This window comes from Loxodonta africana, chromosome 12 (assembly GCF_030014295.1).
Source record: "Loxodonta africana isolate mLoxAfr1 chromosome 12, mLoxAfr1.hap2, whole genome shotgun sequence".
Classification (NCBI taxonomy): Eukaryota; Metazoa; Chordata; class Mammalia; order Proboscidea; family Elephantidae; genus Loxodonta; species Loxodonta africana.
This window is the reverse complement of record NC_087353.1, coordinates 54,841,365-54,867,426: the sequence shown is the minus strand read 5'-3', so window position 1 is coordinate 54,867,426 and position 26,062 is coordinate 54,841,365. Positions and strand designations below refer to the sequence as shown.

The window sequence follows — 26,062 nt, the reverse complement described above, 5'->3', positions numbered from 1 at the left end:
CCAGATGTCAGCATGGCACTTGGGGACAACAGCCGCGCACGCACCCACAGGTTTCTACTAGGCTGCTAAGATGATGACTGGGGACAACAGCTCACATTTCATAGCTTTTAGCATTAGCCAGGGATGCCGTCCTCGGATGCCACAGTCTCCTGATGTAAGTGGGGACATCTCAGCCCAGCTGCGCCCAGTACCTGGAGCAGCCACCCACTGACCGGCAGGGTGGGAGCTCAGGACGAGTCAGACCATAACGCTGTCTCGTACTACCCAGGCCTACAAGTACCTGGAGGAGATGCGCAAGAGGGTGCCCGCAGCCAACGTGACCTACTACGTGAGCCAGCGCACTGCTGATGCCGTGCACCAGGGGCTGGGCATTCCCGTGGCACGCCTGGGGCCTGAGCACGTCCACCACAACAGCGCAGACGACCCGCAGGACGATGAGGTGGTAGAGGAGGTGGGCAATCCCTGACTGCCCACACCCCACACCCTCCAGCCAGCTCCCTGTGCAGGAAAGCATCTTCTGGGATTTCTCTATTATCAGAAGTAGTACCAAGAAGCTGGCTTTTATGAAAAAACAAAAAGCTTTTGTATTTTAATATGTAAGCCAAGCAGTAGCAGGATGTGGACCGAGAAGCTACTCGGTGGCTAGCCCTTCTTGTTCCCACATTTAGAAAAGTAGAGTATTTCTAAGCCATTTGCTAATCGTTTCTGCCTTTGAGTGCTTAGTGGGAGGCACTCAGCTCAGAGAATTTTCGATTTGGCTTCTTTACTAAAGGAGACAACGAGTTGGGTTCATTTTCCCACGATATTCTCCCAGCTATAAGTTGGAGAGCCTAAGAAACTTCTAGAACTTCATGAACTGAAGGGCTGGGGCATGCTGCTGTGTTCACCACACATCACCCATGGGTTACATGATGATCTATCTGTTTCAAATGGGCCCTGGGCATCTGGGCAGCTCTGCCCACCACTGCTACAACTTTTCTACAACTGCAATAAAGTTTATTTTGTCCAAACTCTGTGCCCTGCCTCCCTTCCTGCCTCTTGGGGCACCCCCTTCAGGACACGGCATGGCAACCCAGAGCCTGCCCAGCAGCCAGAACCCAAAAGCAAGAAAGCTACTTGCTCCCCCCACCTCCTTTCTATTCCTCCTTGCTTTTCTTTAAGTTCGCCTGCCTTTAGGTGAGAGAGAGGCCAAGAAACACAGCAGGTAAGGAACCAAGTATGAAATGCACCCAGGAGGGAGTTTGGGGTTCTGGGCAGCAGTGCCCCCGTGTGGCCATGGCTGCGTCTCACCGTGGCAGGCCTTGTGTCCTGCAGACTTGCCAGGCCCCTCCTTGGACCACGGTGTCTAGTCTTGCACCCGGTCACACACTGACGGCACTCTGCCTGGGTGTCCGTGCACGGAACCCTTCAGGGAAGATGGTGCCCACTAGACCTCCTGTCCTGGGGAGAGGTTCCTGCATGTTTTTAGCCAACTACTTGGCCTGTGAGGCTATAGATAGCAGTCAAGCACCGCGGCAGGCCTGAGTTTGTACACGAGGTCCCACGTGGCTGCAGGGGCACTGCGCAGCTCTCTGGTGCTTTGCATGACCTCAACCATCCACTTCTCCCACAGCACTGGCCGGCATCCAGGTGGGCTCCTGGAGGTGAGGTGGGCTCCTGGAGGCAAAGTTGACTCCTGTGGGCCGGGTAGGTCCCTGCAAGCCTGATGGGCTCCTGCAGGCTGGGTGGCCTGCAGCAGGTCTAGGGAGAAGGGTGTGGGAGAAGCCTGTCCCTGAGCTTCTCAGCAAGCAGCAGCGCCCTCACGGCCAGTGCCCTGCACTCCCCATCAGGGTCCTCTTCAGCCATGTCTACCAGAAGACAAGAAGAAAGCAGGTGTCACACACTGCAGGGAGGGACCACTCCTGGGAGCTTGGGCAACGAGGCATATGGCCTGTAGCCCCAGTGCACCTCAAAGGGCATTTCCTGGGGACAGACACATCTCAGATGCCAGCAGAGATCTATAACTGCGTCCCTGCAGACTGTAGTAAAACCCCAACTGGGAGGCTGGGCGATGGGGTCCAATAAGGAGTCCCAACCCCAGATAAAACCAGCACTCGCACCCCACCCCCACCAGCGGGGCTCAGGGTTGGGGGAGCAGGTGGACTGACATCCTCGTAACTCAGGACCACCCCCAATGCCACCAACTTCCTTCTTTAGGAAAGCATACATGTCGGAGGGTGACTCACCTGCTAGCCAGGCCCGGGCCTCCAGCACCTCCTCCGACAGCTCCCCCAGCAGCCGCTCTGCAGGCACACTGAGCAGGATGGCTGTGACAGCAGACAGCAAGCCCTGGCGCACATAGCTGTGAGCACACAGGCGGGCGTGAGGCACTGCTCCCTGGTGGCCCCACAGCCCCCACCCCGGTCCAGCCAACCCACCTGCAGCACAAGCACCCCAGCCCAGGCCAGCCAAGCAGCCTCCCACGACCTCAAGTGTCCACATAGCCCTAACAGTGACTCACGCGTCAGCGTGGAAGCGAAGGGCCCACACGAACTCCAGCAGGGCCTTCCCCATGGACACGGCCACCTGGGAACACCAGACAAGGGCAACAGATGTGAGGACATGGGGCAGGGTGGTGCTAAGGTGAAAGGTCACCCCAGGTCAAGCACAGACTCTGCCCTCAGGGCCTGGACCCTGGGGGTACAAAGCCAGTGGGCACGATGCCCACCACATGACTCACCGTGGTGTTCACAGCCAGGTACATCAGGGCCCCGAGAGTGTGGGTCAGCCTGCCCAGGACCAGGTGGTCATCTCCCAAAAGATCAAAGGTTGCCATAGGTCTACAGTGTAGAAGCCAGCAGTGGGCATACACTCATGCCAGCCACCATCCCAACCCAAGCAGATACCATTTGCACCACGAGCCACAAGAAGAAGGGGGTTCGTGGAATCCCTACAGAGGGAAGCTGCTGGTGCCGAGGTCGGTCAGAATGAGCAGGGCCACAGCCATGGTGGGAGGATCAGGTGGGGCTGTGGTGCTGGGGAGTGCCCTCCTTCACTGTCACCAGGCTTCCTTGGTGAGGGCGGCCCCTCCACCTGTTAAAGGTTGGGCACCATGCCACACCCCGACCCAAGGCCCTGGGAGCAGATGGTGATGCCTAAAGCTCGAGGACACAAGGAACCCTTCCAATAAATTCCTTCCAAACCACCACTGCGGAGGCTGTGGCCCTGCTCCTAGCCCACTGAGGCAGCGGTGACTGGCTATGGGATAGGAGGCCTCCAAGGCTCTTTTTCCCCAAACCCAAAGCCCCCACACACCCCTCACCTGTCAAAGCGCTGGATGAGGGGAAAGAAGAAGCAGCCAGCCACAGCGTTGAACTTGTTGGGGCCACATGCCGGGTCCAGCCTGGAGGAGGCCTGCCAAGACCGGGGGTTCCTGTGAGGAGCAGCAGCCTCACGGCCACAGCCCCACGGGAACAGCTGGTGACTCATGGCGGTGGGGGGGCGGGGTGCGCGTGTATGCCCTGCAGGATGTTAGCTGTGTTCTGGCTTCCACCCACCAGATGCCAGTAACACTGCACCACCGTGACAGCCACAAACATCCCCAGACACTGCCAGACACCCACTGCGGGCCACATCGCCCTGGTTGGGAGCCCCTGGCCTAGACACACCATGAGGACAGATGCCCCCCACCCCTCCCTCTGAGGTAAAGTCCCCGGACCTCCTATCCCTTCCAGGACACGACCCTCCATGGAGTTCTGTCATGCAGCCCAGCTCACACCACGAATGTCCCCTCCAGAGGCAACCATGCTGGAGGCCTCTATTCCCAGGTGGACCCCCTGGCATGGACAGTGCTGGGAGAGGTTCGCCGTGTGTCCTGCATGACCAAGCCCCTTCCCACCTTAGAGAATCGCCGGGTCTTGCTTCTGATCCGTAGCTCCACGACTGCCTTCCAGTCCGTAGGCACCACACCACTAAGCTGAGAGGCAGCCAAGGCTGACTCGCCCTGGACCCCGAGACTTGGGGGACTCCACTGGAGAGCCGTGCTATGGCACCCAGGTCGAGACAGCTCCTGGGCGGCGAGAGTCAGGACCTGGGGGAGGGAGAAACCAGGTGCCCTCACCGCCTGTGGGGAAAATGCCATCTACTAAAGTTCAGGTTCACAATCAAGTCCCCAGAGGCCAAGACTGGATGTGGGGAGGCAGACCCTCCCCAACTAGTGTGTGGTGGTCTGCATGGGGCAGAAGGGAAATGCCGAATGTCTCAGAACCCCCTGGCTCTGCAGACAGTCCTGGAGGAGGGCCTCTGCTGACCTGGAGCTCCCCGGTCCCAACACCCTCCCCCTGCCCCAGAGCCACAACCTTTCCCCAAAGAACTCAGCCCCACAATAAACAGCAGTGACATCCTGGTGCATGCCCCACAGGGTACAGGTTATCATGCTCAGGGCAGGCAGCTACACTCAAAGGCCACACATCCGACAATCCCACTCACATGAAACCTCCAAAGCAGAGAGGGCCAGTGGGTGCGAGGGGCTGGGGAGGGGTGGGGAATGAGAGCTCATGAGTACTCCAAATGGTTTCCACTTGGGGGAATGAAAATGTTCTAGAATTAGACGGCGACGGTTGTACAGTCTTGTAAAAATACTAAAAAACACCAAATTTAACATCTTAAAAGCAAATTTTACAGCGTCTAAGTTATATCTCGATAAAGCTGTTACTACTTGGCTGCTAACCCAAAGGTTGGAAATTCAAGTCCACCCAGACGTGCCTCAGAAGAAGGGCTTAGTAATCTACTTCAAAAAATCAGCCACTGAAAACCCTGCGGAGAACCGTTCTCCTGACACACACGCAGTGGCCATGGTCAAAGTCATGGTGAACCATATGCTAGTAAGCACCCAAAGACCACATCCAAAAAACATCGGAAGCTTGTACACCGAAAGCCTATTCCTGCCTCTCAGGTGCAGCCCCAAGGGGGCTCTCGAGGTCTCCAACCCCATCACCAGCCTGCAGTAGCCTGAACCCCCACCAGGCCACACACTGACCAGGAGACAGTGCAAGCACTCACGTCCAGGATGTCTATGCGCTGCCGCAGGCTGTAGTTGAGAGCGTAGAACTGTGTGGTCAGGTACTCTGCCACCTGTGCCAGCACATAAGAACCCTGTAGGCACCGAGCACTGGCCCCAGACCCACAACTATATCTGAGACACTACTGTGGCCCCCGCCGGCCCAGGGCATGCCACTACTCACCCTGGCCGGGTCTGTCACTGTGACGGCGACCAGGGCTCCACGGCACAGTGCTTCGAAGCCTGCCACGAAGCTCTTCTCCTCCAGGTGCAGCAGCACCTGGGCCAACTCCACGCTCACCTGCACACAGGTGCTGCACTAAAGTGCCAACTGGAACCCAGGGCTCCCACCTGCGGTGCTCCCTGGCATAAGATCCGGGCTGCCACCTAGGACCCACGCACACTGCACCCCAGCAGACCTCGGCTCTCAACAACACACTTCCCTCCCACTGCACACACCGCCTTCCGTGCCTGCGACACATGGAGACCTCAGGGAAGACAGGCCCACACCCCTCCAGCCTTGCCTACCACTCACTCACCTCCCGGGTGGCCACAGGGCTCCGGTAGACCAGGCCCTCCAGCACCCGCAGGGCTGCCTCCCAGCGCTCCCGGTCCTCTGATGTCATCAGGGCTGCACAGAACCAGACCAGCTGTCCACCTCAGCTCATCACGGCAGGGGCTGGATGCCAAGGCCCTGAGAACACGGGCAGGGAGCAGGAAAGGAGCCCGCCCAGGAAACGAATACCTCCTAAGGGACTAGCTTGCTCGGAACAAGGGGCTTCAAGCTACCCAAGACTGTGAGAAGCTGTGAGTACTATGGGGGTAGCCAGCAGCAAGCCCACCTTCCAGACAGTCCCGGATGTATGCAGGTGCCTTGCTGCTCCTCAGCTCCTTGTCCCCTGACATGTCATAAGGGACAAACTCATCATCACTGCAGAGAAAACAACACATCACCCACTGAGCAAAATCATGTGGAAAGGAGAGCACTGAGGAGCTGGGGACGGAGGGCTGTCCTCCTGGGAGGGGGCCATAGTCAAAGTCATGGTGAACCACATGCTAGTGAGCACCCAAAGACCATGTCCAAAAAACATCAGAAGCTTGTACACCGAAAGCCTACTCCTGCCTCTCATGTGCAGCCCCAAGGGGGCTCTCGAGGTCTCCAACCCCATCACTGGCCTGCAGTGGCCTGACCCCTCACCAGGCCACATACTGACCAGAAAACAGCGCAAGCACTCACATCCAGGATGTCTACACGCTGCCACAGATCTGCACCTACCTGTCCAGCTCAGGATCAGCCCCCTCAGGTTGCACAGGTGCCGTGCTAACATCCCAGCTACCGTCAGCAGGGGTCTCTGTGGCAACCGATGCCGCAGACAGGCTTTTTGGAGACAAAAGTGTAGGGTGCCCTTCAGGAACATCCCCGCATTGCAATTCTGGGGTAAGAACTTCACGCCCTCAGGAAAGGCCTTTCCCCATGTTTTGCTTCCCGGTCCCTGGCCCCCTCACCTCAATAATTGCTTTTGTAGCAAATGCAAGGTAACCCATGGGAGCAGAAAAGTATGTGCACGAGCCAGCCCCAGCACAGCAGACCCTCGCCCCCCAGCACAGGAGATCCTCACCCCAAAGTGGAGGGGCCACCATCTGCAGGCCGGGGAGCCACCAAGGCCAGCATCTCACAGGTCAGCTCATCCTTCTCGTACTAGACGTGCAGAGAAGGTACCATCAGAAACGCCCGCAGCAGGAAACTGAGCAGCGGAGCCGCCACAGGTACACCTATCCCGTGAATCTGCGCAGTGACCTGACATGGCCTCATTAACAGCCGCCACCCAGATGCCGTGCCCAAGTCTCTGCCATGGGCAGAGGCTGCAGCCCTAGAAGAGCCGAGAACCCGGTGACCAGGCCGACAGTGAGGCCACCTGCAGACCATGTGGGGCCAGCACAGAGAGGCGACGTCCTGCACACAGCAACCCTGGGCCTGGTAGAGCACAGCAGGAGGATGGGCAAGTGATGTCATGCTGGTTCCACACAGTGGGCAGCAGAGAAGCTGACTTGCTCACTCCTGCCAAAGCACATGAGCCAACAAAGACACACCCCGGGCCTCATGTGGTTCCTCTACACATGTCCAGGAGTCTACTCGACAGGGGTCTTGGCCCAGGAGCTCAGGCCTCACCCCACCAGCCCCCGACCAAGCTGTGGGGCACCACAAGCCTGCCATTCCTGAGCCCCAGCCTTTCTTCCCTGGCCGTGACCTCGATACCAACACAGGCCCAGGTGTGGGCGGGCCCTGTGAGGAGGCATGAGTGCAGCAGCCTTACCTGGAACTTGAGGGGCGGGCCTTCAGGGTGTAGGCGGGCGCTCAGGACCTCGGCCACCACCATGCCCAAGCGACGCACAGGTGGCAAGCTGCTGTCCAGGTGGCTCTGCACCCCTGCCATCATGCTGGCCAGCAGCTCTGGAAGCAACACAGACCACCCTGAGCCCCAGTGCATCCCTGGGCAACCCTGCAGCACAGCCCCAAGCCCCAGTGCATCATGGGGTGTCCCCATACCATGGACCTGAGCTCCAGCGTGTCCCCGGGCATCCCCATAGCACAGCCCTGAGCCCCAGCACGTCCCAAGGCAGGCCATCCATATGCCACCCTGTCACTCACCTTCCCGGATGTCCTGGAGCTCCGCCTCCCCCAGGTACACTAGGCACATGAGGATGGCCTTGCCAATGTGGTGCTGCTGCGGCACTGGCGCATGTCTCACGACACTACTGCTGCCCCACATCTCCAGGAGCTCCTTCAGCACCTGGTGGGCATGGCACCCATTCCATCAGGCAGCAGCGTCCCCTTCTCCCCTTTCCGCCACCAGAAAGAGATCTGTGCCAACAGAGCCACCCTGCCCAGCCCTCATGGTGGCACCCGCGGGGACAAAGGGATAGAACAGTTACCTGCACGAGGAGAGGTCGCCGCTGGCTATCCGCAGCCAGGTACCCCAGGAGGCTCTGCAGCATGGGCATCTGCAACAGAAGCCAGCTCCTATGTGACACGGACATCCTGGCCCACAGTGACCCAGCAGGAGGCATCTGGACCGACGGAAGTGGACAAGCGCGTGCCCCTGGGAAGAGGGCTCTCCATCCACCCCAACCAGCACCCACAGGCTGAGGCTTCTGAGGGGCACGCTATGTCCACACATGTTGGTCCAGGCAGAAGTTTTTCTTAAGCAATTTCCTCACATTCTCAGACCTCTCCTCATGTTCTCACAGGCCTCCTCACCTCAGACCTCCTCACATTATCACAGGCCTCCTCATGTTCTCACAGGCTTCCTCACGTTCTCTCAGGCCTCCTCACGTTCTCACAGGCTTCCTCACGTTCTCTCAGGCCTCCTCACATCCTAAAATTCCCTCACGTTCTAAGACCTCTGCTGTGGAAACTACACCTGATCATGCAGATGGGTCCCCCCTCCAGACCTCTGTCTGTGTTCTTACCGTGCACCGATGCTGTAAGAACAAAAGCTTCCGGGTCATCACAAACTGGGCCTTCTTATTTTTCATCACTAGGTTCCCCAACAATTGTGACAGGACCTCTGGCCTGAAAGGGAGTCAGGAAAAGACACTGTCACACGGTCCCCTGCAATGGTAGATGCACAAGCACTGGATCCTGGGCCGGCTGGATGCTGGGCACTGCCTCGTTGCAGCTCTGAACCCGTGGCAAGCTCTCAACTTGGGGTCTGGGCTGGGGGGCAGCTTCTTGTCACAACACGCCCTTCCGTGTGATGTTCACTATTGTTACTGAGTCTGTGCCATCTTCATGAGAAGTGAGGCCTTCTGACTGTGGAATGCCACCACCGTGAATTGGCTTTGGTCCAGCCAGGTGAAGATGGGCAGGTATGGGGGACCAGAAGACCCATGGCAGCCCCTGGACCAGGCCAGGCAGTCACCACCAGCACACACCTGTGCCTGACCAATTGGCCACCTGACACAGTACCTCTGATAAAAGGCCAGACACCACTGGACCAGGGAGGGGCCGCCACCCCACACTGCATGGGTACTGACACAGGGGCACCAGGCCTCAGCAGGCGCCCAAGCACAGTACAGCCTCACTGAACGCAAAGCACACTCCCAGACACAAGGAGGCCACAGAGAACACTTGGAACCCATTTTGCTCTGGGAGAGGCCGGGCATGCTCCTTACCCCGGGGCAGCCTCCACGAGCCCCATCAGCATGGCCTCCACAGCCCGGTCAGGCACGCACTCCACCAGACGCCAGCACACCTGCTGCCAAAGCCTGTCATCCTGCATGAGTCCAGCCAGGCGGGGTACCAGCACACCCAGGAGCTCCTCTGTGGGATGTGGGGCCTGAGTTAAGGCCAGGGGTGAGCACCATGGGGTGGCAGGGCCCCACCTGCAGCCCAGGGAAGGGAGACCCTCAAGGTCAGGGAAGGTCAGCAGCCTCACCTCCCGCCTGCTAAGTCCCACAGGGATGGCTGAGGAGATGGGCAGGGGGAAGGTGGGTGGAGTGGGTGCGGGCTCACGATGGGAAACACTCACTCTGCCTCCCGTGGATGCAAACCTTCCCTAGCACTTGAGACACGAAGGTGACAGAGCAGTTCACTCCGCCTGGGACAGAGGGAGCCAGCAGTGAGGACGTGAAAGACACCCCACCACCTGGAGGAAGAAGCCCGGTTCTGAGATCGGGAGATGCCTTATCACAATAGGGCTGACTTGTTAAAGTTAACTCACAGACTCAGTCCACCAAGTCACGGCCCAAACCTGGGAAAGCGGACAGTGATAACAATGCACTCGCCACGTCCCAACAGCTTCACCGAATGTCATCCCAAGATATGAGGCAATAGCAGCACATTCCCACCTTTGCAGTCAAGAACTGTCCCACAAATGGGGTTCCAGAGTGTAAGGCACAACCCTCCAAAACGGGGGCACCGTCTGATCAGCCTGACAGTGCTGCCTCAGTTGCCGTAGAGTTGACCCCAACTCGTGGCGACCCCATGTATATCAGAGTAGAGTTGTGCTCCATAGGGTTTCTAACAGTTAACTTTTCTGAAGTAGGTTGCTAGCCCTTTCTCCTGAGATGCTAACTCAAGCCTCTAATCTTTTGGTTAGCAGCTGAGTACGTTAGCTATCTGCTCCACCCAGGGACTCCGCAGCACAGCCCAGAGACCCCCAAGCCCCAGAGGCCTCAAGAGGTCAGGGCAGGAGAGAGAGGGTCACTGCACAAGGCGAAGGGTGAGGGGATGCTCACCTCGAAGAGTGTCTGCCACAATGCGTAGCGCACGGACGAGCTCCTCAGCAAGCAGAGGGAAATACCTCTGCGGGAGGAACAGGGCCAGATTCTCATGCTGCAGGCGGTTGCTCAGGTAGTCAGGCAGACATACCACCTTGCCAAGCAGCATCTCCTGGAGCAGGGGGGTGCCGGGCTGTGCCTGCTGCTGACACTGCTCCCCCAACAGCACCGCCACCCTGCCAGCGTGCAGGAACCGCTCCAGCAGTTGCGCCAGCTTCATGAGACGGTAGCTGGGGCTGAACGGAGAGCAGACGTGTCAAGGTGCAGAAGCCCCAACCTCCGTCCTCAGCACCCTGGCTGAAAGCAACATTGACAAGCCCGCTTCCAGACAAGGAGTCCCAGTGACTTAGTGAGCACTTAGGTCCTCATATGTGGTCCTGAAAGAAGGCAACATTCTAACTTTATTCCGAAACCACAGGCACTAACAGAATGAGTGCCACACAGCTCCTCCCACTTGGAAATCAGTGGACACCACCACCCTCGCTCCCTGCTCCACAGTGGCTACAAAAGATATGTCTGGAGCTAACTTCACTATCTCAGCACCCCTCCTTCTCCTGCAGGACACGGCAGGAATGGCTGGCTCCAAGGGCATGAGGCAAGCAGTGAGAGCAGATCTTCTTGAGGGGGCAGAGCCAATCCATTGCTAAGAAAATTGACACATCCTGCTCAATTCCTGGATGCTCAGTCATCCTCAGCACCTGTTGAGATGCTGGATTCTCATAGAACCTAGGCAACCAATCAGCTCACAATTCCTTTGCCATTCTCCTGCTGAGGTCACACACACACACACACACACACACACACACACACACCCGCGTCACGGCCACCCTGCTCACCCAGCAGTGCCCTCGATAGCCTCCATCAGCACCAGGAAGGCCTGGTCAGCCGGACCCTCCAGGAAGAAGCTAGCCCACAGCTCCTCCAGCTGGCCAGCAGGTAACAGCTCCAGCCAGTCGGGGCTCAGCTTGCTGACCAGACATCTGAGGAGGGGAGAGAAGTGGAACCTGGCAAACTCCTCCCTCTCTCTAGGGAGGGCCTCTGCTTCACCAAGGTAGTGCTTCAGGGACCCCAAGACAGAGAAGATGCAGCCGCCATCCTCAGAGGACGCAAGGGTATGGATGGCATCACAAACAGCAAGACGGACCACAGAGGGCGCTGGATCCATCCTGTGGTCAGGCCTGGGGTGTCAGAGAAAGAGCATGTGAGGGGCCAAGAAGGCTCAGCATCAACTTGGGGCTCAGCCCCGGGGACAGAATCATACTTTTTCACACTGTCTCAGAAACCCCTCGTTCTGGCCCTTCCTTTGAAGCTCCTTGGGGCACCAGTCCACCTGACCCTGACGCTAACAGCACCCTCAACCTGACCCATCTTTTTCTGCTCCCATATCTGTCACTATTCCCACCAAGGGTCCACTTCCCAGCTTCAGGCCATCACTGTACCCTCCCCAGCAGGGGCTCTCACCCTGGGTGATCAAGTCCCCAGGGGACACGTGGCAATGTCTGGAGACACTTTTGGTTTTCACCATGGGGTGCAGGTACGCTACCGGCATCTGGGGAGCAGAGGCTAGGGCAGTCGCTACACAGCCTACAGCACAGGACAGCCCCCACCACGAGGGCGATAGGATTTCAAACGTCAACAGTGCCAAGGCCTGCACACCTAGTCTCGAGGGACCTAGCAGCACCTGTGCCTCCCCAATGCACTGGTCTGTGACTCACGTTACCCTGCGTCTTTGCTTTGTAGAACGCACAACCATTCAGTTAATGCTTGTGTGTCTACCCTCGGCCTCCCTCACAAGACTGAGTCCATTAAGTGGAGCTCGTGTCCGTCTTGCCACCAGATAAGACGACATCTGGGACTGGGCCAACGTCCCCACTAGCCTGAAGCACCCCCAGGCCCGGACCCGTTTCCGACGCTTCAGTTGCGCAGCATAAATGTGGACGTCAAGCCCCCCTCATCCCGCCGGTCCACGCGGTCTCCCCAAACGCGGGTGTCGGCCGGTTCACGAACCCTGCCAGCGTGGGCGCAGGCCCGGAGGGAGGCCCCCTCGCCGGGCGGCCGGGTCGCACTCGCGGGCCGGGGAAGCTCAGGGATCCCCACTCGAGCGCCGATGCCCTGGTCGCCTCCGAAAACTCCGCGCATGCTCAAGCCCCCCCCCCGCCCCGCCCCGCGCGGCCGCCATGTTCCGGCCCCGCGCTCGGCTAGCGGCACAGCGCAGACAGCCGCGGCTCAGAAGCTCTCCGGGCACAGAAAGAGATGTCGCCTACTGTTTTAGAAACTCCGGGGCCAGTCCCGCGGGCCGCTTGTGACGAATCTGCTGACACACCACTGAGCCCTGAGAAGGCGCAGGCGCGCTGCCTCAACTGCGCCTGCGCAGACGGAGAGCGAGGCGGGGCGAAAGAGTGGGACTTCAGTGTGGGAGCGTGGTGTGGGCGGGGCCAGGAGGGCGGGGCTGCCGTGCCATGTCCAAGTAGCTGCCACGTGACCGGCCTGGCTGCCTGGTGACCGGCCTCGCTGACCCTCAAAGCCTGGCTCTCCATCCTGGACCACACTGCCCTCAGGGACTTATAGTCCAGTCGCAGACGCACAACAAACGTGGAAGCAGAATCACAACTGAGATGACTTCAGACCTTAATAAGCATGGTGACGTGAGAGTGACACCACCCCGTCCGCGGTACTGCAGTGGCTTGCTTTTTGCTGTGATGCTGGAAGCTACACCATCGGTACTGCAAATGCCAGCAGGGTCACCCATGGTGGACGGGTTTAGCAGAGCTTGCAGACTAAGGCAGACTCGGAAGGAAGGCCCGGCAGTTTATTTCCCAAAATCACCCAATGAAAACTTGTAGGTAGCAATATTGTTCAGCTTATTTGATTTACTGAAGGAGGACATCATGGCTGCTGAAGTAGAGGGCCAACGAGGGTAAGTGAGACCCTCAGTGAGATGGATTGGCACAGTGGCCTCAACGATGGACTTCAACATGCCAGAGATCCTGATGATGATGCAGCTTCAAGCTAATTTAAGTTCTGTTTTACATGTGGTTACCATATGTTAGGGGCCCAACTCCACAGCAGCTAAAAACAGCAAGAGCTCTGTAAAAGAGATATTTGAGCAGAAGCCTAGAAGTGATACCTGGGGAGAGTGTTCCCTACAGAGGAAGCCAGCGGAAGAGATGCCCGAGGCTGGAACCCCTTAATTATCTTCAGGGACCACCCTGTGACCTGGGAGGGGGAGCTGAGGGAGGAGATTGGGGCCCGGCCATGGAAGGACCGCAGGCTGTCCTTAGTGTGGTGCGGAGCCCAGGTGTCAGGATCTAACCCTCATTTGCTAAAGTTCTCTCTGGTGCAGATAGAAGAGACACCAGGGGCAGTGGCGGTGCAGGGAGTCAGCCAGAGGCTGTCGTGAGAACAGCGACAAGTGAGTCTGAGTCTTCTAGGGCTGCCATAACAAAGTATCACAAAGTTTAAAACGGCAGAAACTTCTTGTCTCAGTCTGGAGGCCAGAAGTCCCAATTTAGGGTGTCAGCAGGGCTGTACTCCCGCCAAAGACTAGGGAAGATTCTTGTCTGTCCTAGCTTCTGGTAGCCCAAGCGTTCCTTGGCTTACAGCTGCAGCGTAACTCTGTTGTCACATGGCCATCTTCCGTCTGTGTGTCCAGCTGTACCTAAAATGAAATTAAGGCGGCTCCCAAACCTTGTCCATTTCTCTTGTTAACGAGAGAGAGGTGGGGCCTCACAAGGCACCCCTGGACACCGCCGGGGCCCTGGGCCCTCTCCAGCCTGGCTCAGATGACTGCCCAGTCCCAGGGGGCTCCCGGTTCTGCCTCTGCCCCTTTTGGCAGGAACAAGGATGTCTGTGCTCCTGTTGAAACCATCACCTCCCTTTCACCTCCCAGTGGACCCAGCAGATAGGGGCTTGCACCGGGAGAACAATTTTCCAGAGAAATTATTTGCATCTGTTTTAAACATGTCTTCTTGGAAACATCCAAATTTGCAGAGCCCATCCGCTCCAACACAAATGCCTTTTAAGGTGGAAGACAGGGCCTGACTCCTGGCCAGGGTTGAATAAGGAAAATCACTCAGCGGGGCACGAGGAAGGCAGAGGGGATGGGGCAGGACGCAACAGGCCAGAACACAGACTCCCTCTGCCTGCAGCAGGGACTGCACAGCCTCTGCATCTCTCAGGATGGGATGGTGGGGGAGGAAGACCCTGTTTTTCCTCTTCGTGTTGGTGCCCACCTTTCTCTACATGGCTTTATCCCAGGAAGCCCGTCCACCAGGGCAAAGGAAACCCTTCTTTGAGAGGCTCTGGAGGCTGGAAGAGCAGGTAAGTGGCCCATGATGTGGGGCAGCTGGCTTCTTAAGTTGGAAGCAGAGGAAGGGCAGATGCGAAAGCAACCAAGTCCTAAACCTTGGCGCTCCATGGGCACTGACGTAGGGTTTGTTATTTGTTTCATCGTCTGGCATTGTTTGCACCCATAGCTGGGCTTGGGCACCAACAAAAATGTGGGCTGTGTTCAGTGGGCCATGCTCCTTTCTGAAGACATGTTCAATGAAGTGTGGAGGGGGGAGTCAGAAGCCGCAATGGGGATTTGGAAGATGGCTGGATGCAGGCTGGGCAGCAGGGAGGGAGCAGATGGTGCTGGGTGCGGAGTGGGAGGGTGGCAGTCCGCAGGGGTGCAGAGGGGATGGACAGCCTCTGCAACCCGCCGTGGGACCAGCACACAGTTTCTGAGCACCGGCGCCAACTGCTACCCATTTGCTCCCCAAAACCACCCAGGAAGCCCCTGCTCCATTCTCTCCACTCACAGGTAGACCCCAAGCTCATAGAGGATAAGGGACACCTGGTGACTGCCCAGCAAGTAGGGTGTGGGGCAGGGCTACTGTCACCTGGAGCCCACACCCTACACAGTGCAGCTGTGAACCCTCAGGCTGGTCACCTGCCTCAGTACTCATCGGCCACCTGTGGCAGCATCCTGGGGCGCTACCCTGTAGACACCAAAAACCAAAACCAAACCAGTTGCTGTCCAGTCGACTCCACCTCATGATGACCCTCGTGTGTCACAGTAGAACTGTCTCCGTAAAGTTTTCAGTGGCTGATTTTTCAGGAGTAGATCCTCAGGCTTGCCTTTCAAGGCACTTGTGGGTGGACTCCAAGCTTTCGGTTAGTAGCTAAACACATTTGCACCACCTAGCAACTCTCTCCAGACACCAGCCCATCATTAATTTTTATTTGTGAACAGGTTGCTTCTTTCATTTAGCAGCCCTAGGGGCCCCGCTGATCTTAAATGGAGTTCTGCTCTATCCCAGGGAACTCTGGCAACCCTCCTCCAAGGGGTGACCACAGTCACCAGCATGAAGCCCCCAGGGCATCACTGAGGATGAAGCCAGTGGATGCAGACGAAGCAGGTGCCTTGGGAGTGTGGGAGATCTTGACCCCACCAAGTCTGGCCCCCTTGTTGTTGCCCTGTGTCCCTTTTGCAGTTCCAGAGATCCCAGGAGGTAACCTTAATCCATCTGCAGGGCACCACCAGCAACTACAATGTGTCCTACAGCATTAATGCCTGCTTCCGGAGCCTGGCGCAGGAGAACCAGGCCATGGCTCTGGTGCTGAACTAGTCGTAGGCTGCCGTGCAGGGCGACCTGGGCCACCTAAAGACCTGGGTATGGAAGACGCAGTGGAGGGGCTGCGAGGTGGATGCAAAGCTGCTGCCCTCAGACCTGGCCTTGAGCGACAGGAACCAGCAGCATGCCCAGAAACTCAAGGAGCAGAAGGTGCAGAGTGACGCCATCTCCCGCCTGGCCTGTGGCCTGGCCCTGGACATGCAGGCCCTGCAGGACACGCTGGCTGGCCTGACACAGCTCATCCACAGCCAGGGTGCCAGGCTGACTGCCCCTGGCCCAACCCCCATGATGGCCCTGACCCCATCCCCTGCCCCAGCCCAGACCCCACCTCAGTGGCCGATCCTGAGTCCCCTGCAGCTGCAGGGGGACAGACAGGTGCTCCCAGCTTTGCTGGAGCACAGGAACTCACCTCGGGACATCACTGGACATCTGCAGGTGACATGGGGGCCTGCTAGCGCAGCCAGCCAGCAGGCACCACAAGAGGAAACTGGAGACCCTCCTCAGTGAGCACGGCCCTCCCAGAGACCGGGGAGAGTAAGTACCCTCAGATGCCCCCTTTGATCCCCAGTCCCCCCTTTCTTCCAAGTCACTTCCGTAATCACAAGGGTCCTCGTAAAGGGGAGGCAGGAGAATCACCGTCAGAGAAGGAGATGTGATAATGGAAGCAGAAGTCAGAGTGATGTGGGGCTGCGAGCCCAGGATGGGGGAAGCTTCTAAAACCTATTGTCATCTAGCGGATTCTGACTCATAGCAACACTACAGAACAGAGTAGAACTGCCCCATGCGGTTTCCAAGGAGCAACTGGTGGATTCGAACTGCTGACCTTTTGGTTAGCAGGTGAGCTCTTAACCACAGTGCCACTAGGGCTCCAGGAAGCTTCCAGAAGCTAGAAAAGTCAAGGAAGAAGATCCTCCCCTGGCACCTTCAGGAAGGAACACAGCCCTGTCCACACCTTATTTAGCCCAGCAAGATTCATTTCAGACTTTGAGCTCCGGAACTGTAAGAGAATAAACATGCATTCTTTGAAGCTGTCTTAAGGTTCTCTAGAAAAACAGAACCAGAAAGACATGTACGTATGGAAAGACAGATTTACTTCAAAGGATTGGCTCTCGCAATTGCCAGGGCTGGCGAATCCAAAATCTGCAGGTCAGATGGCAAGCTGGAGACTTCTGCAGGTGTGCGTCCCTTGGCTTTAGGCACGTCCGTGGACTTGGCCTCCTCCAGAGTCCTGTCTGCAAAGTGAGGGTGAGACTGAGAATAAACACAGCTATGTAAGGCCAGGCCTTAGCAGGGTCTGACACACAGTGCTCAATGAAAGCTGCGAGTGTTAGGTCCAGCCCCCTGGACCAAACGGTCTAGAAGCTTCTGGATTACCTTGTGTGCAGGGCTGACCCTCCCCCTGTTTCTGGTTTGCAGTGTGAGCCTTGTGCTCGTGTTCCCCGATGCCTCCACTGAGAATGTAGTCTTCCTCCACCCTGGCTTCTTCGTGGGCCTGCAGACTCTGTCCATCTGCAGCTGGGTCCGTACAGCCTCAGGCTGTCTGGGCACCCACCTCTCCTATCCCACCAAGGAGAATGACAACAAGCTGGTGCTGCATGGCCAGGACTCCTGGCCGCCGGTTCAGTCCACTTTGTGATCCAAGACTTGGCTTTCTGGGAGCTACTGCTGCAGCTACTGCTGGACAGCCAGTGGCACCACCTGTGTGGGATCTGAATGTCCACCCAGGGCTGGCACTGGCTGTAGGTGGACCACAGGGTGGTGGCCACTGGCTCCCGCTTCTGGAAGGGCTATGAGATCCCACCCAGAGGGTCCCTGGTGCTGGGCCAGGAGCAAGACACTGTTGGGGGTGGGTTTGACAGTGCTGAGACCTTTGTGGGGAGTGTGGCCGGCCTGGCCACCTGGGGCTGGGCGCTCTCCCCAGGGAAGTCTCAAGCCTTGCCACCGGGAAGGCAGTCCTGACAGGACCCCTCCTGACACTGGCCAATGCTAAATCTGCAAGTGGATTCGTGCAGAGGGTGACCGGCTCCTGCCTGGAGCTCCATCCGTGAGGCCAAGCCTGCTGCGCAGAAGCTGCGGCCACAGTCTGTGCCTGCGGGAGGAACCAGCCTCTGCCATGCTTAGTTACCCCTGACCTGGGCACTTTCCATAAAGGGCACCCCCCATCCTGGACGTGCATACCTACTCTGCAGTATAGGGTGGGGGCCTTCCGTCACAAGGCGAGCAGGTGGACGATGAAATGAGCCAGGGCAAGGAGAAGCCAGGGACCCTATTGTTCTCATTGCTGAACGGTTTGTAAGCGTGGCACATCTAAAGCCTCGGTTGCCTAGTTCTTGGCATCTAATACTATCTCAATAGGGCCTGGCCAGCCAGATGAGAGCCTTGGACTCCAACAGCTGACCTCTGAGAGTGGGTCTGTGGTGATTGAAGGCCAGTTCTGGAGAACTCCAGAAGCTTCCCTGAAAACTGGTTGGATAGCACTTGAGCTGTTCTCACCCTCTCTCAAGGGTGGTTAGGAAAACATCTCCTTGGGTGACCGCCATCCTGACATCTTACAAAAAGGGCCTGAAAGTCCGTTTCCAGGCCCCTACACCCCTACAGCCCCCCTTCGCCGGGAGCCTGGGGTTTCACTCGAGGTCAACCAGCCAGTCTGCCCAGTAGTCCTGATGGCAGGCAGGGCGGGGGGAGAAGATATGTATATATATACACATATATGTATACACGTGTATATGTATATGGATGGATGGAGGGGAATCCCCACTTCAGATCAACAGGGCCCTCAGGTCTGCTAAGCCAGGCAAAGGAGCAACCTCTTCACAAAAGTTAATGATGGGTTAACAACGTTCTCCAAGCAACTTGAATATAACTTACATACTATAAAATTCACCTATTGTAGCTCTACAAGCCACAGATTTTTAGTAAATGTGTTGAGTTGTACGACCATCCCCACAATCCCATTTTAGAACTTTTGCATCACCCCAAAAGGAGTGATGCCAATTAGGAGCCACTCCCTGCCCCACCCTACTCCTCCTTCTAGCCCCTGGCAACCAGTAACCTACTTTCTGTCCATCGATTGGCCTACTCTGGACATTTCATATAAATGAAATCGTATAATATGTGATCGTTTGTGACTTGTTTCTTTCACTTGGCACAATATTTTCAAGGTTCAGCATGTTACAGCATCTATCACTGCTTGATTCTTTTGTATGGTTAAGTAACATTCCATTGTATGGATAGACCACATTTTGTTTATCAATTCAGCAGATGATGGATGTTTGGGGTTGTTTCCACTTTTTGGCTACTATGAATAAAGCTGCTGTGAACATTCTCAAACAAGTCTTTGTGTGGGCATGTACTTTGATTTCTCTTGGGTAGATACCTAGGAGAGGAATTGCTAGCACGGGTGGTAAATTCACGTCTAAACTTTTAAACGAAATGTCAAATTGTTTTCCAAAGCAACTGCACCATTTTACATTCCCACCAGCAATGTATAAAAGCAATCCACATCCTTGTTAGCACGTTATCATCTGTCTTTTTAGCAACGTATTTTCAGAATTCCAATTGTGGCAGGTTAAAAAAAAAAAAGGAAGAAATAGATATATGTATTTCAACTTGTGGCAGGTTAAGAAAAAAAGTGTGTATATATATGTATATATATAGTATTAGAGACACTTCGTTTATATTTCAACATAACGTAAATTAATCCCTACAACTTTGGAGATACCCAAAGAAGATTGTTATGGATTGAATTGTGTCCCCCCAAAAAAGATGTGTTGAAGTACTAACCCCTGAGTCTGTGGCTGTGACCCTGTTTGGAAATAGAGTTTCTGAAGATGTTACCATTTAGGTTAACATGAGGAGTAGGGTGGGTCCTTATCCAACCCAAGTGGTGTCCTTTCAAAGACAAGAGGCACAGAGGGAAGACCACCACATGAAGACCAGGCAGCCAAGGACTGCCAGGAGCCACCAGGAGCTGGGAGATACATGGGACAATTCCTATCTTAGAGCCCTCAGAAGGAATCAACACAGTCCATACTTGACTCCAGAACTGTGAGACGATTTTCTGTTCTTCCAAGCCACCCAGTCTCTGGTATTCATTATGGCAGCCCCAGGACACCAGTACAAAGACCCCAAATGCAAGATCCCACGAATCAGTCAATTGGACAGGTAGGAGAAAAGACTGGTTTGATACGGAAAATGGGGACTCTCCATCTGTTAGAAGCTTAGAATCACTGAGTTTGGGAACGATCCCGGTTCTCACCTACTAATTTACTGTATTATAGGACTTAATTTTAAAGGTGAGAAAATAAAATAGAGAAACCCTGCAGCCCCTCCTTACCAGAACTAGAACGCCCTGAGCCCCCACCACCCTGCGTAGTGGTTTCAGTTCTGCAGGGCCCTGGGCCACAGCCTGCAGGGCTGGATTAAAGCATGTGATGGCCCTAAACACTGATAATCTGTCGTGCCCCCTCTACTCACTCATGCATTTGAATGAAATATGTGAGTTACATATATACTTGTACATAAAAAAAAAATAGGTATGCACATTTACATATGTACGTGTATATACATATTTATAAATTGCTGGCCCTCCTGGCTGGAGTTGCTGGGTCAGCAGATGTGGATGTACAAAAGAGTCCTCTCAAAATAGATCACAGGCCTGTTATCTATTAATATAATTTGTCCTTGCCCAATAATTTATCATGTTGGATTTAGTTGCATATTGGGTGAACGTAGCAAGAGTTCAGTTCGACAGCCTACCCCACATCCTTCTTATTAGAAATAGTATACTCCAAGAGACCTGTTGAGATAAGGAGTTTCAATTACATGGGAGGGACTGTAGGAGACAGATGTCAATGAAGGTGTTAAAGTGATAGGGGCCTCATACTTTAAACAACCTTTCACGTAGGTGCCCTTGTGTTCCTCTGTGAATTTTATTTCTGGCCAGCACGTTCTCATACACGGGAGCTGCTATCAATATCGTTTAGTGCCCTGCCGGTTCCCTTCTACTCTGGTGCTTATTTTTCCTTGTGTCCCATCTGCTTAGCAACTGTGGGCCTTTGCTTTGGACAACTGGTGCCCCTGTATTGTTGATGCCCTAAGTACGTGCTTACTTACCTTGCTTATTGGGTAATACATCCCTGACTACCAGGCCCCCACCTCTCACCCACACAGATGTACCCTAGTGGACAAAGTTCTGTCCAGCTGCCCCATGGTGAAGGTGCTCTCAATTAATCCTTTTTTCTGTTTGGAGTCCCTGGATGGTACAAATGGTGAACACCCTCAGCTGCTAACCAAAAGGTTGGAAGCTCAAGTTCACCCAAAGGCATCACAGAAGAAAGGCCTGGTGATCTCCTTCTGAAAAATCAACTATTGAAAACCCTGTGTAGCACAGTTCTACTCTGACACACATAGGGTTGCCATGACTTGAAGTCAAGTGGTTTGCCATTTTTTGTTTAGGTAGGTTATAAGAGTGCCCGGGGTGATTCAAATGGTTAACATATTTGGCTGTTAACCAAAATGTTGGAGGTTCAAGTTCACCCAGAGAAGCCTTGGAAGAAAGACCTGGCAATCTACTTCTGAAAAAATCAGTCATTGAAAGCCCTATGGAGCACAGTTCTACTCTGACACACACAGGGCCACTGTGAGTCAGAATGAATTTGACAGCAACTGGTTGTTTGGGTTTTTTTCCCATTTACCTTAAATCTCTCAGCCATGTTCTCAACTCAACAGAGCTGTCTGCCCACCCTAGCAATGCTGGGCTTCAACTCAAAGAGCAGCCAGCCTCCCCCAACACCACTTATCCATGAGCCAAGGTCAGAGCAGGCGTACCAGACCGGAAACCCCCTCCCTGCAGGGCCCACGTGGCAGGTTCAATGAATCACTGCATTACTTCCCCCCACAGCTTCCCCTGACCATTTCTCACTTTATGGAGAGCCTCCCTCCTCAACCTGCCTTTCATTCTCAGTCTCTACTGGAGTTTCTGGAACTTTCTTGCTCTACCCCACTCTGTTCTTGAGAAAGCAAAGATGTCATTGCTTTTCTGAGAAGATCGGTCATTCAGTTAGTCAGTACTAAGGAGGGACAGCTAGGACCACAGTGGCGTTTTTACTCTGTTAAAGTGAAACAACATGCATGAGGCTCTTTCCACTACTCCCTGCTCTTGGGAGCTCATAATGTGACAGGGAACCACAGTTTTACATGTTTGCAAGAGTATCTGGCTAAGTGACCACAGGCTCTGGAGCTGAGTCACTGCAGGCCACCATGTTCTGGATGTTCATGGGGTGGGCAGGACAGCTGGAGCAAGGGCTTAGCATTGGCATGAGTTAGCTGTGTCTGTCATTCCCAGCATAGGGAAAGACGCATTGCATTGGGTAAATCTGCTGCAAAGGACCTCTTCAAAGTGTTGAAGAGCAAAGACGTCACCCTGAAGACTAAGGTGCGCCTATTTTCAATCACATCCTATGCATGCGAAAGCTGGACAATGAATAAGGAAGACCAAAGAAGAGCTGACGCCTTTGAATTGTGGTGTTGGCAAAGAATAATGAATATACCATGGACTGCCAAAAGAACGAACAAATCTGTCTTGGAAGAGGTGCAGCCAGAATGTTCCTTAGAGGCAAGGATGGCGAGACTGCGTCTTACATACTTTGGACATGTTGTCAGGAGGGATGAGTCCCTGGAGAAGGACATCATGCTTGACAGAGTACAGGGTCCGCAGAAATGAGGAAGACCCTCAATGAGGTGGATGGACACAGTGGCTGCAACAATGAGCTCAAGCATAACAACGATTGTAAGAACGGCACAGGACCGGGCAGTGTTTCGTTCTGTCGTGCATAGGGTCACTATGAGTCGGACCAACTCGACGGCACCTAACAACAACAACATAGCTGTGTCTGGGGGGCAAGGAAGAGGGCAGGGAATGGGGAGTTGTTGCTTTAAAAGACAGTGAAAGAGAGAATAAGGAAAAAAGACAAGCCACAGATTGGGAGACAATATTAGTACGCTATATATCTGATAAAGAACTTATAAAAATGGGGGGGCGGGGTCAGAATATCCTTGTTACCATCTCTGAAAGGGCAAGACAAGGGCACACCAATGAGAAAAATGCATTTTAGAAAAAATGTGATTCTTGGAATTTCAAAAAAAGTGTTGCAGAGTAATTATACAGAAAATTCAAAACTCTGCTGGACTTCCTTCTTTTTTAGTTCAGTTTTCATTTAATTTTGAATTACATATGGGGGGGCAGCTCTGTTATCTTTTCAGCCTTAGAAAATCATTAAAGACTCTTTTTCTAAAGGACTTTTTAAATCTTTTTATTAGGAAAAAATTTCAAACCAAAAAAAAAAAGATTGCAAGACTAGTTAGTATACATTGCATTTCATATGCCCCTCACCTAGATTCGGCAAAAGTTAATAAGATGGAAGTCCCCAGCCTGCGGAAAATTCCACTGCCTCCAGCAGCATGCTTGGCTCACCCTGTAGCTTTGCACTAGAATCCTGGTTCCTTTGCTTACCTGTATGGCGCAGTTCTACTCTGTCCTATAGGGTCGCTATGAGTCGGAATCGACTCGATGGCACTGGGTTGGGTCTGGTTTGCTTACCTGTTAGAATCCTAGCTATTAGAATCCTGGTGCCCCACAGCTTTACATTAAAATCCTGGTTCCCAGTGACGAATCTGTGAAACATTTCATAACACGGAGGAACCTGGAAGGCATTACGCTGAGCGAAATTAGTCAGAGGCAAAAGGACAAATATTGTATAAGACCACTATTATAAGATCTTGAGAAATAGTAAACCTGAGAAGAACACATACTTTTGTGGTTACAAGGAGGGGAGGGAGGGAGGGTGGGAGAGGGTTTTTTATTGATTAATCAGTAGATAAGAACTGCTTTAGGTGAAGGGAAAGACAATACTCAATACATGGAAGGTCAGGTCAATTGGACTGGACCAAAAGCAAAGAAGTTTCCGGGATAAAATGAATGCTTCAAAGGTCAGCGAAGCAAGGGCGGGGGTCTGGGGAACATGGTTTGCGGGGACTTCTAAGTCAATTGGAAAAATAATTCTTTTATGAAATCATTCTGCATCCCACTTTGAAATGTGGCGTCTGGGGTCTTAAATGCTAACAAGCGGCCATCTAAGATGCATCAATTGGTTTCAACCCACCTGGAGCAAAGGAAAATGAAGAACACCAAGGCCACACGACAACTAAGAGCCCAAGAGACAGAAAGGGCCACATGAACCAGAGACCTACATCATCCTGAGACCAGAAGAACTAGTTGGTGCCCGGCCACAATCGATGACTGCCCTGACAGGGAGCACAGCAGAGGACCCCTGAGGGAGCAGGAGATCAGTGGGATGCAGACCCCAAATTCTCATAAAAAGACCAAACTTAATGGTCTGACTGAGACTAGAGGAATCCCGGCAGCCATGGTCCCCAGACCTTCTGTTAGCACAGGACAGGAACCATCCCCGAAGACAACTCATCAGACATGAAAGGGACTGGTCAGCGGGTGGGAGAGAGACGCTGATGAAGAGTGAGCTAATTACATCAGGTGGACACTTGAGATTGTGTTAGCAACTCTTGTCTGGAGGGGGGATGGGAGGATAGAGAGAGAGGGAAGCCGGCAAAATTGTCACGAAAGGAGAGACTGAAAGGGCTGACTCAAGAGGGGGAGAGCAAGTGGGAGTACGGAGTAAGATGTATGTAAACTTATTTGTGACAGACTGATTGGATTTGTAAACGTTCACTTGCAGCTTAATAAAAGTTAATAAAAAAAAAAAAATCCTGGTTCCCCAACCCTTAACTGCTGCCCAAAACTAGAGGAAATTCGTAGAAACCAGTTTATGTGCGATGTTGACATACAGGATAACCTTTTAGAGCTCATACGTAATTACTTCCCCACCTTTGGGTGGAGTTTAGCTACCATTTTCTGAACAGGTCATGCATGAAGTTATATGTAAACCCTACTGCATCTTCGTAATATGATTAAAAATGTTGCTGATGAAACTCATGAACTTTCTACCTGTAAAACCCTTAAAAGTAATGTTCCCCCTTGCCCTCGCTGAGCAGTCTTGGTGGCAGCAGCTCCGATTGCTCCTTTTCTTGCACAAAAAAAAAAAAAAAAGGTAACTTTCTACTCTCCCACCTGGGTCTCTCCTTTATTTGCTGAGCCAAGTTGCACCGAACAGAACCTGGAGTTTCCACCCAGCAAACATCATCGGGAGGGATTGTAACCGAACGCCACTTGGGTTCTTGTCCTGTCTTATTAGCTGATTGAAATAAGACAGACATTGATTGCAACGGAAGCAGGAAGTGGCAAGTTTATTGTCAGCGCATACAAGGAGTGCGTGGGGTCTAGTGACCTTAAGGCCAAGTGCTCCCTGACTAAGGGGGCTGGGGAGCTTTTTGTTTCCAATGGCGTCAGGGGGTTGGGTTTGGTTCAGGGAATTTTCTGCCTTTAGCCCACCCATGCCTATATATGCGGGTTGGGGGGGAGTCAGTTGAAGGATGTGATTTCAATCTGTGCCTGCTTCAAGGTGTAACTAGGGCTAGTCAGTGGACGGAGCCACTACCTGCTGCGACTTCCTGCTCAAAACAAGCTTGTGGTTAGCAAGACAAGGCGCGGGGAGGGGCGGGACGGGGGGGAAGGGGTGTTTATTGGGGTTTTCAATATGGCTGAGCAGCCTGTTTCAGGATCAACTGCTGGAGGAGAACATCCTGGCTGGTGGAGTAGAGGGCTAGAGGGTGAGGGAGGCCTTCGGTGAGATGCACTGGCACAGTGGCTGCAATGCTGGACTTGAACACGCTGGTGATCATGACGATGACATAAGATTGAGCAATGTCACCAGGAGTCCAAGTCAACTCAACGGCAACAATCTATCTCTAAAGTGGTTGAAGTCTGTCTTGCCCAACCAGGTTAAATTCCAGTAACACCTCTCTGGCGTTCACAGCGCTAAGCCCCGGGTATCAGCGTAAATGAAAGGAGGTGTAAAGAGGCGACGTTCCTGTTTGTAAAAGGCGACAAGGGCGAGCCGGGCTAGAACTACAACTCCCAGAGGCCTCCGCGAGCGCAAGGCCCTCCGCGGCCGCCGTGGCGCATGTCATGTGGCCGTCAGGCGCCGGG

At 54.2% G+C, this 26,062-nt stretch overlaps 3 protein-coding genes across 13 annotated transcripts in view; 2 read left to right on the top strand and 1 right to left on the bottom strand.

Annotated features, from left to right (window-relative positions):
* The window catches only part of IFT140 (intraflagellar transport 140), an 85,480-nt gene extending 84,808 nt beyond the window's left edge, over window positions 1-672 (top strand). For all 5 annotated transcript variants that reach the window (XM_064295326.1, XM_064295327.1, XM_064295328.1 and 2 more), the window contains one exon: window positions 269-672. In XM_064295326.1, the coding sequence (XP_064151396.1) occupies window positions 269-466 (198 nt within the window). In that variant the 3' untranslated portion in view covers window positions 467-672. The remainder of the gene's footprint in view (window positions 1-268) is intronic.
* A 302-nt stretch (window positions 673-974) lies between these two features.
* TELO2 (telomere maintenance 2) lies at window positions 975-12,716 on the bottom strand. Of its 7 annotated transcripts, none has more exons than XM_010597430.3 (21): window positions 12,586-12,716; window positions 11,158-11,499; window positions 10,280-10,557; window positions 9,571-9,687; window positions 9,215-9,362; window positions 8,510-8,612; window positions 7,973-8,041; window positions 7,689-7,830; window positions 7,354-7,490; window positions 6,658-6,737; window positions 6,315-6,416; window positions 5,881-5,969; window positions 5,578-5,669; window positions 5,223-5,339; window positions 5,041-5,112; window positions 3,878-4,069; window positions 3,302-3,393; window positions 2,720-2,819; window positions 2,501-2,565; window positions 2,226-2,341; window positions 975-1,847 (listed from the first exon to the last, which is right to left on the bottom strand). In XM_010597430.3, the coding sequence occupies exons 2-21, from the start codon at window positions 11,484-11,486 to the stop codon at window positions 1,741-1,743; spliced, it is 2,547 nt and encodes an 848-aa protein (XP_010595732.2). In that variant the 5' UTR covers window positions 11,487-11,499; window positions 12,586-12,716; the 3' UTR covers window positions 975-1,740. The 7 variants fall into 7 exon arrangements, 6 of the variants coding, with proteins under 6 accessions (XP_010595732.2, XP_003417737.2, XP_023413317.2 ...); XM_003417689.4 differs by having other exon boundaries at window positions 9,571-9,639; XM_023557549.2 differs by having other exon boundaries at window positions 11,158-11,301; window positions 12,586-12,705.
* Window positions 12,717-12,769: 53 nt separating this feature from the next.
* PTX4 (pentraxin 4) lies at window positions 12,770-25,948 on the top strand. Its single transcript, XM_064294779.1, is given in 6 exon segments — window positions 12,770-14,641; window positions 15,799-16,442; window positions 17,086-17,164; window positions 17,258-17,543; window positions 17,546-17,860; window positions 17,863-25,948. Coding segments are annotated over 6 exon segments (1,590 nt in total). The 5' UTR covers window positions 12,770-14,500; the 3' UTR covers window positions 17,988-25,948.
* Window positions 25,949-26,062: the final 114 nt, after the last annotated feature.

Coding starts and splice junctions, on each gene's coding strand:
- TELO2 (XM_010597430.3), bottom strand. CDS start 11,486: ATGGATCCAGCGCCCTCTGTGGTCCGTCTTGCTGTTTGTGATGCCATC. Junction 5,670..5,880: donor CATCCGGGACTGTCTGGAAG/GTGGGCTTGCTG, acceptor GGTTCTGTGCAG/CCCTGATGACATCAGAGGAC. Junction 2,342..2,500: donor CTTCGCTTCCACGCTGACGC/GTGAGTCACTGT, acceptor GTGTGCTCACAG/CTATGTGCGCCAGGGCTTGC.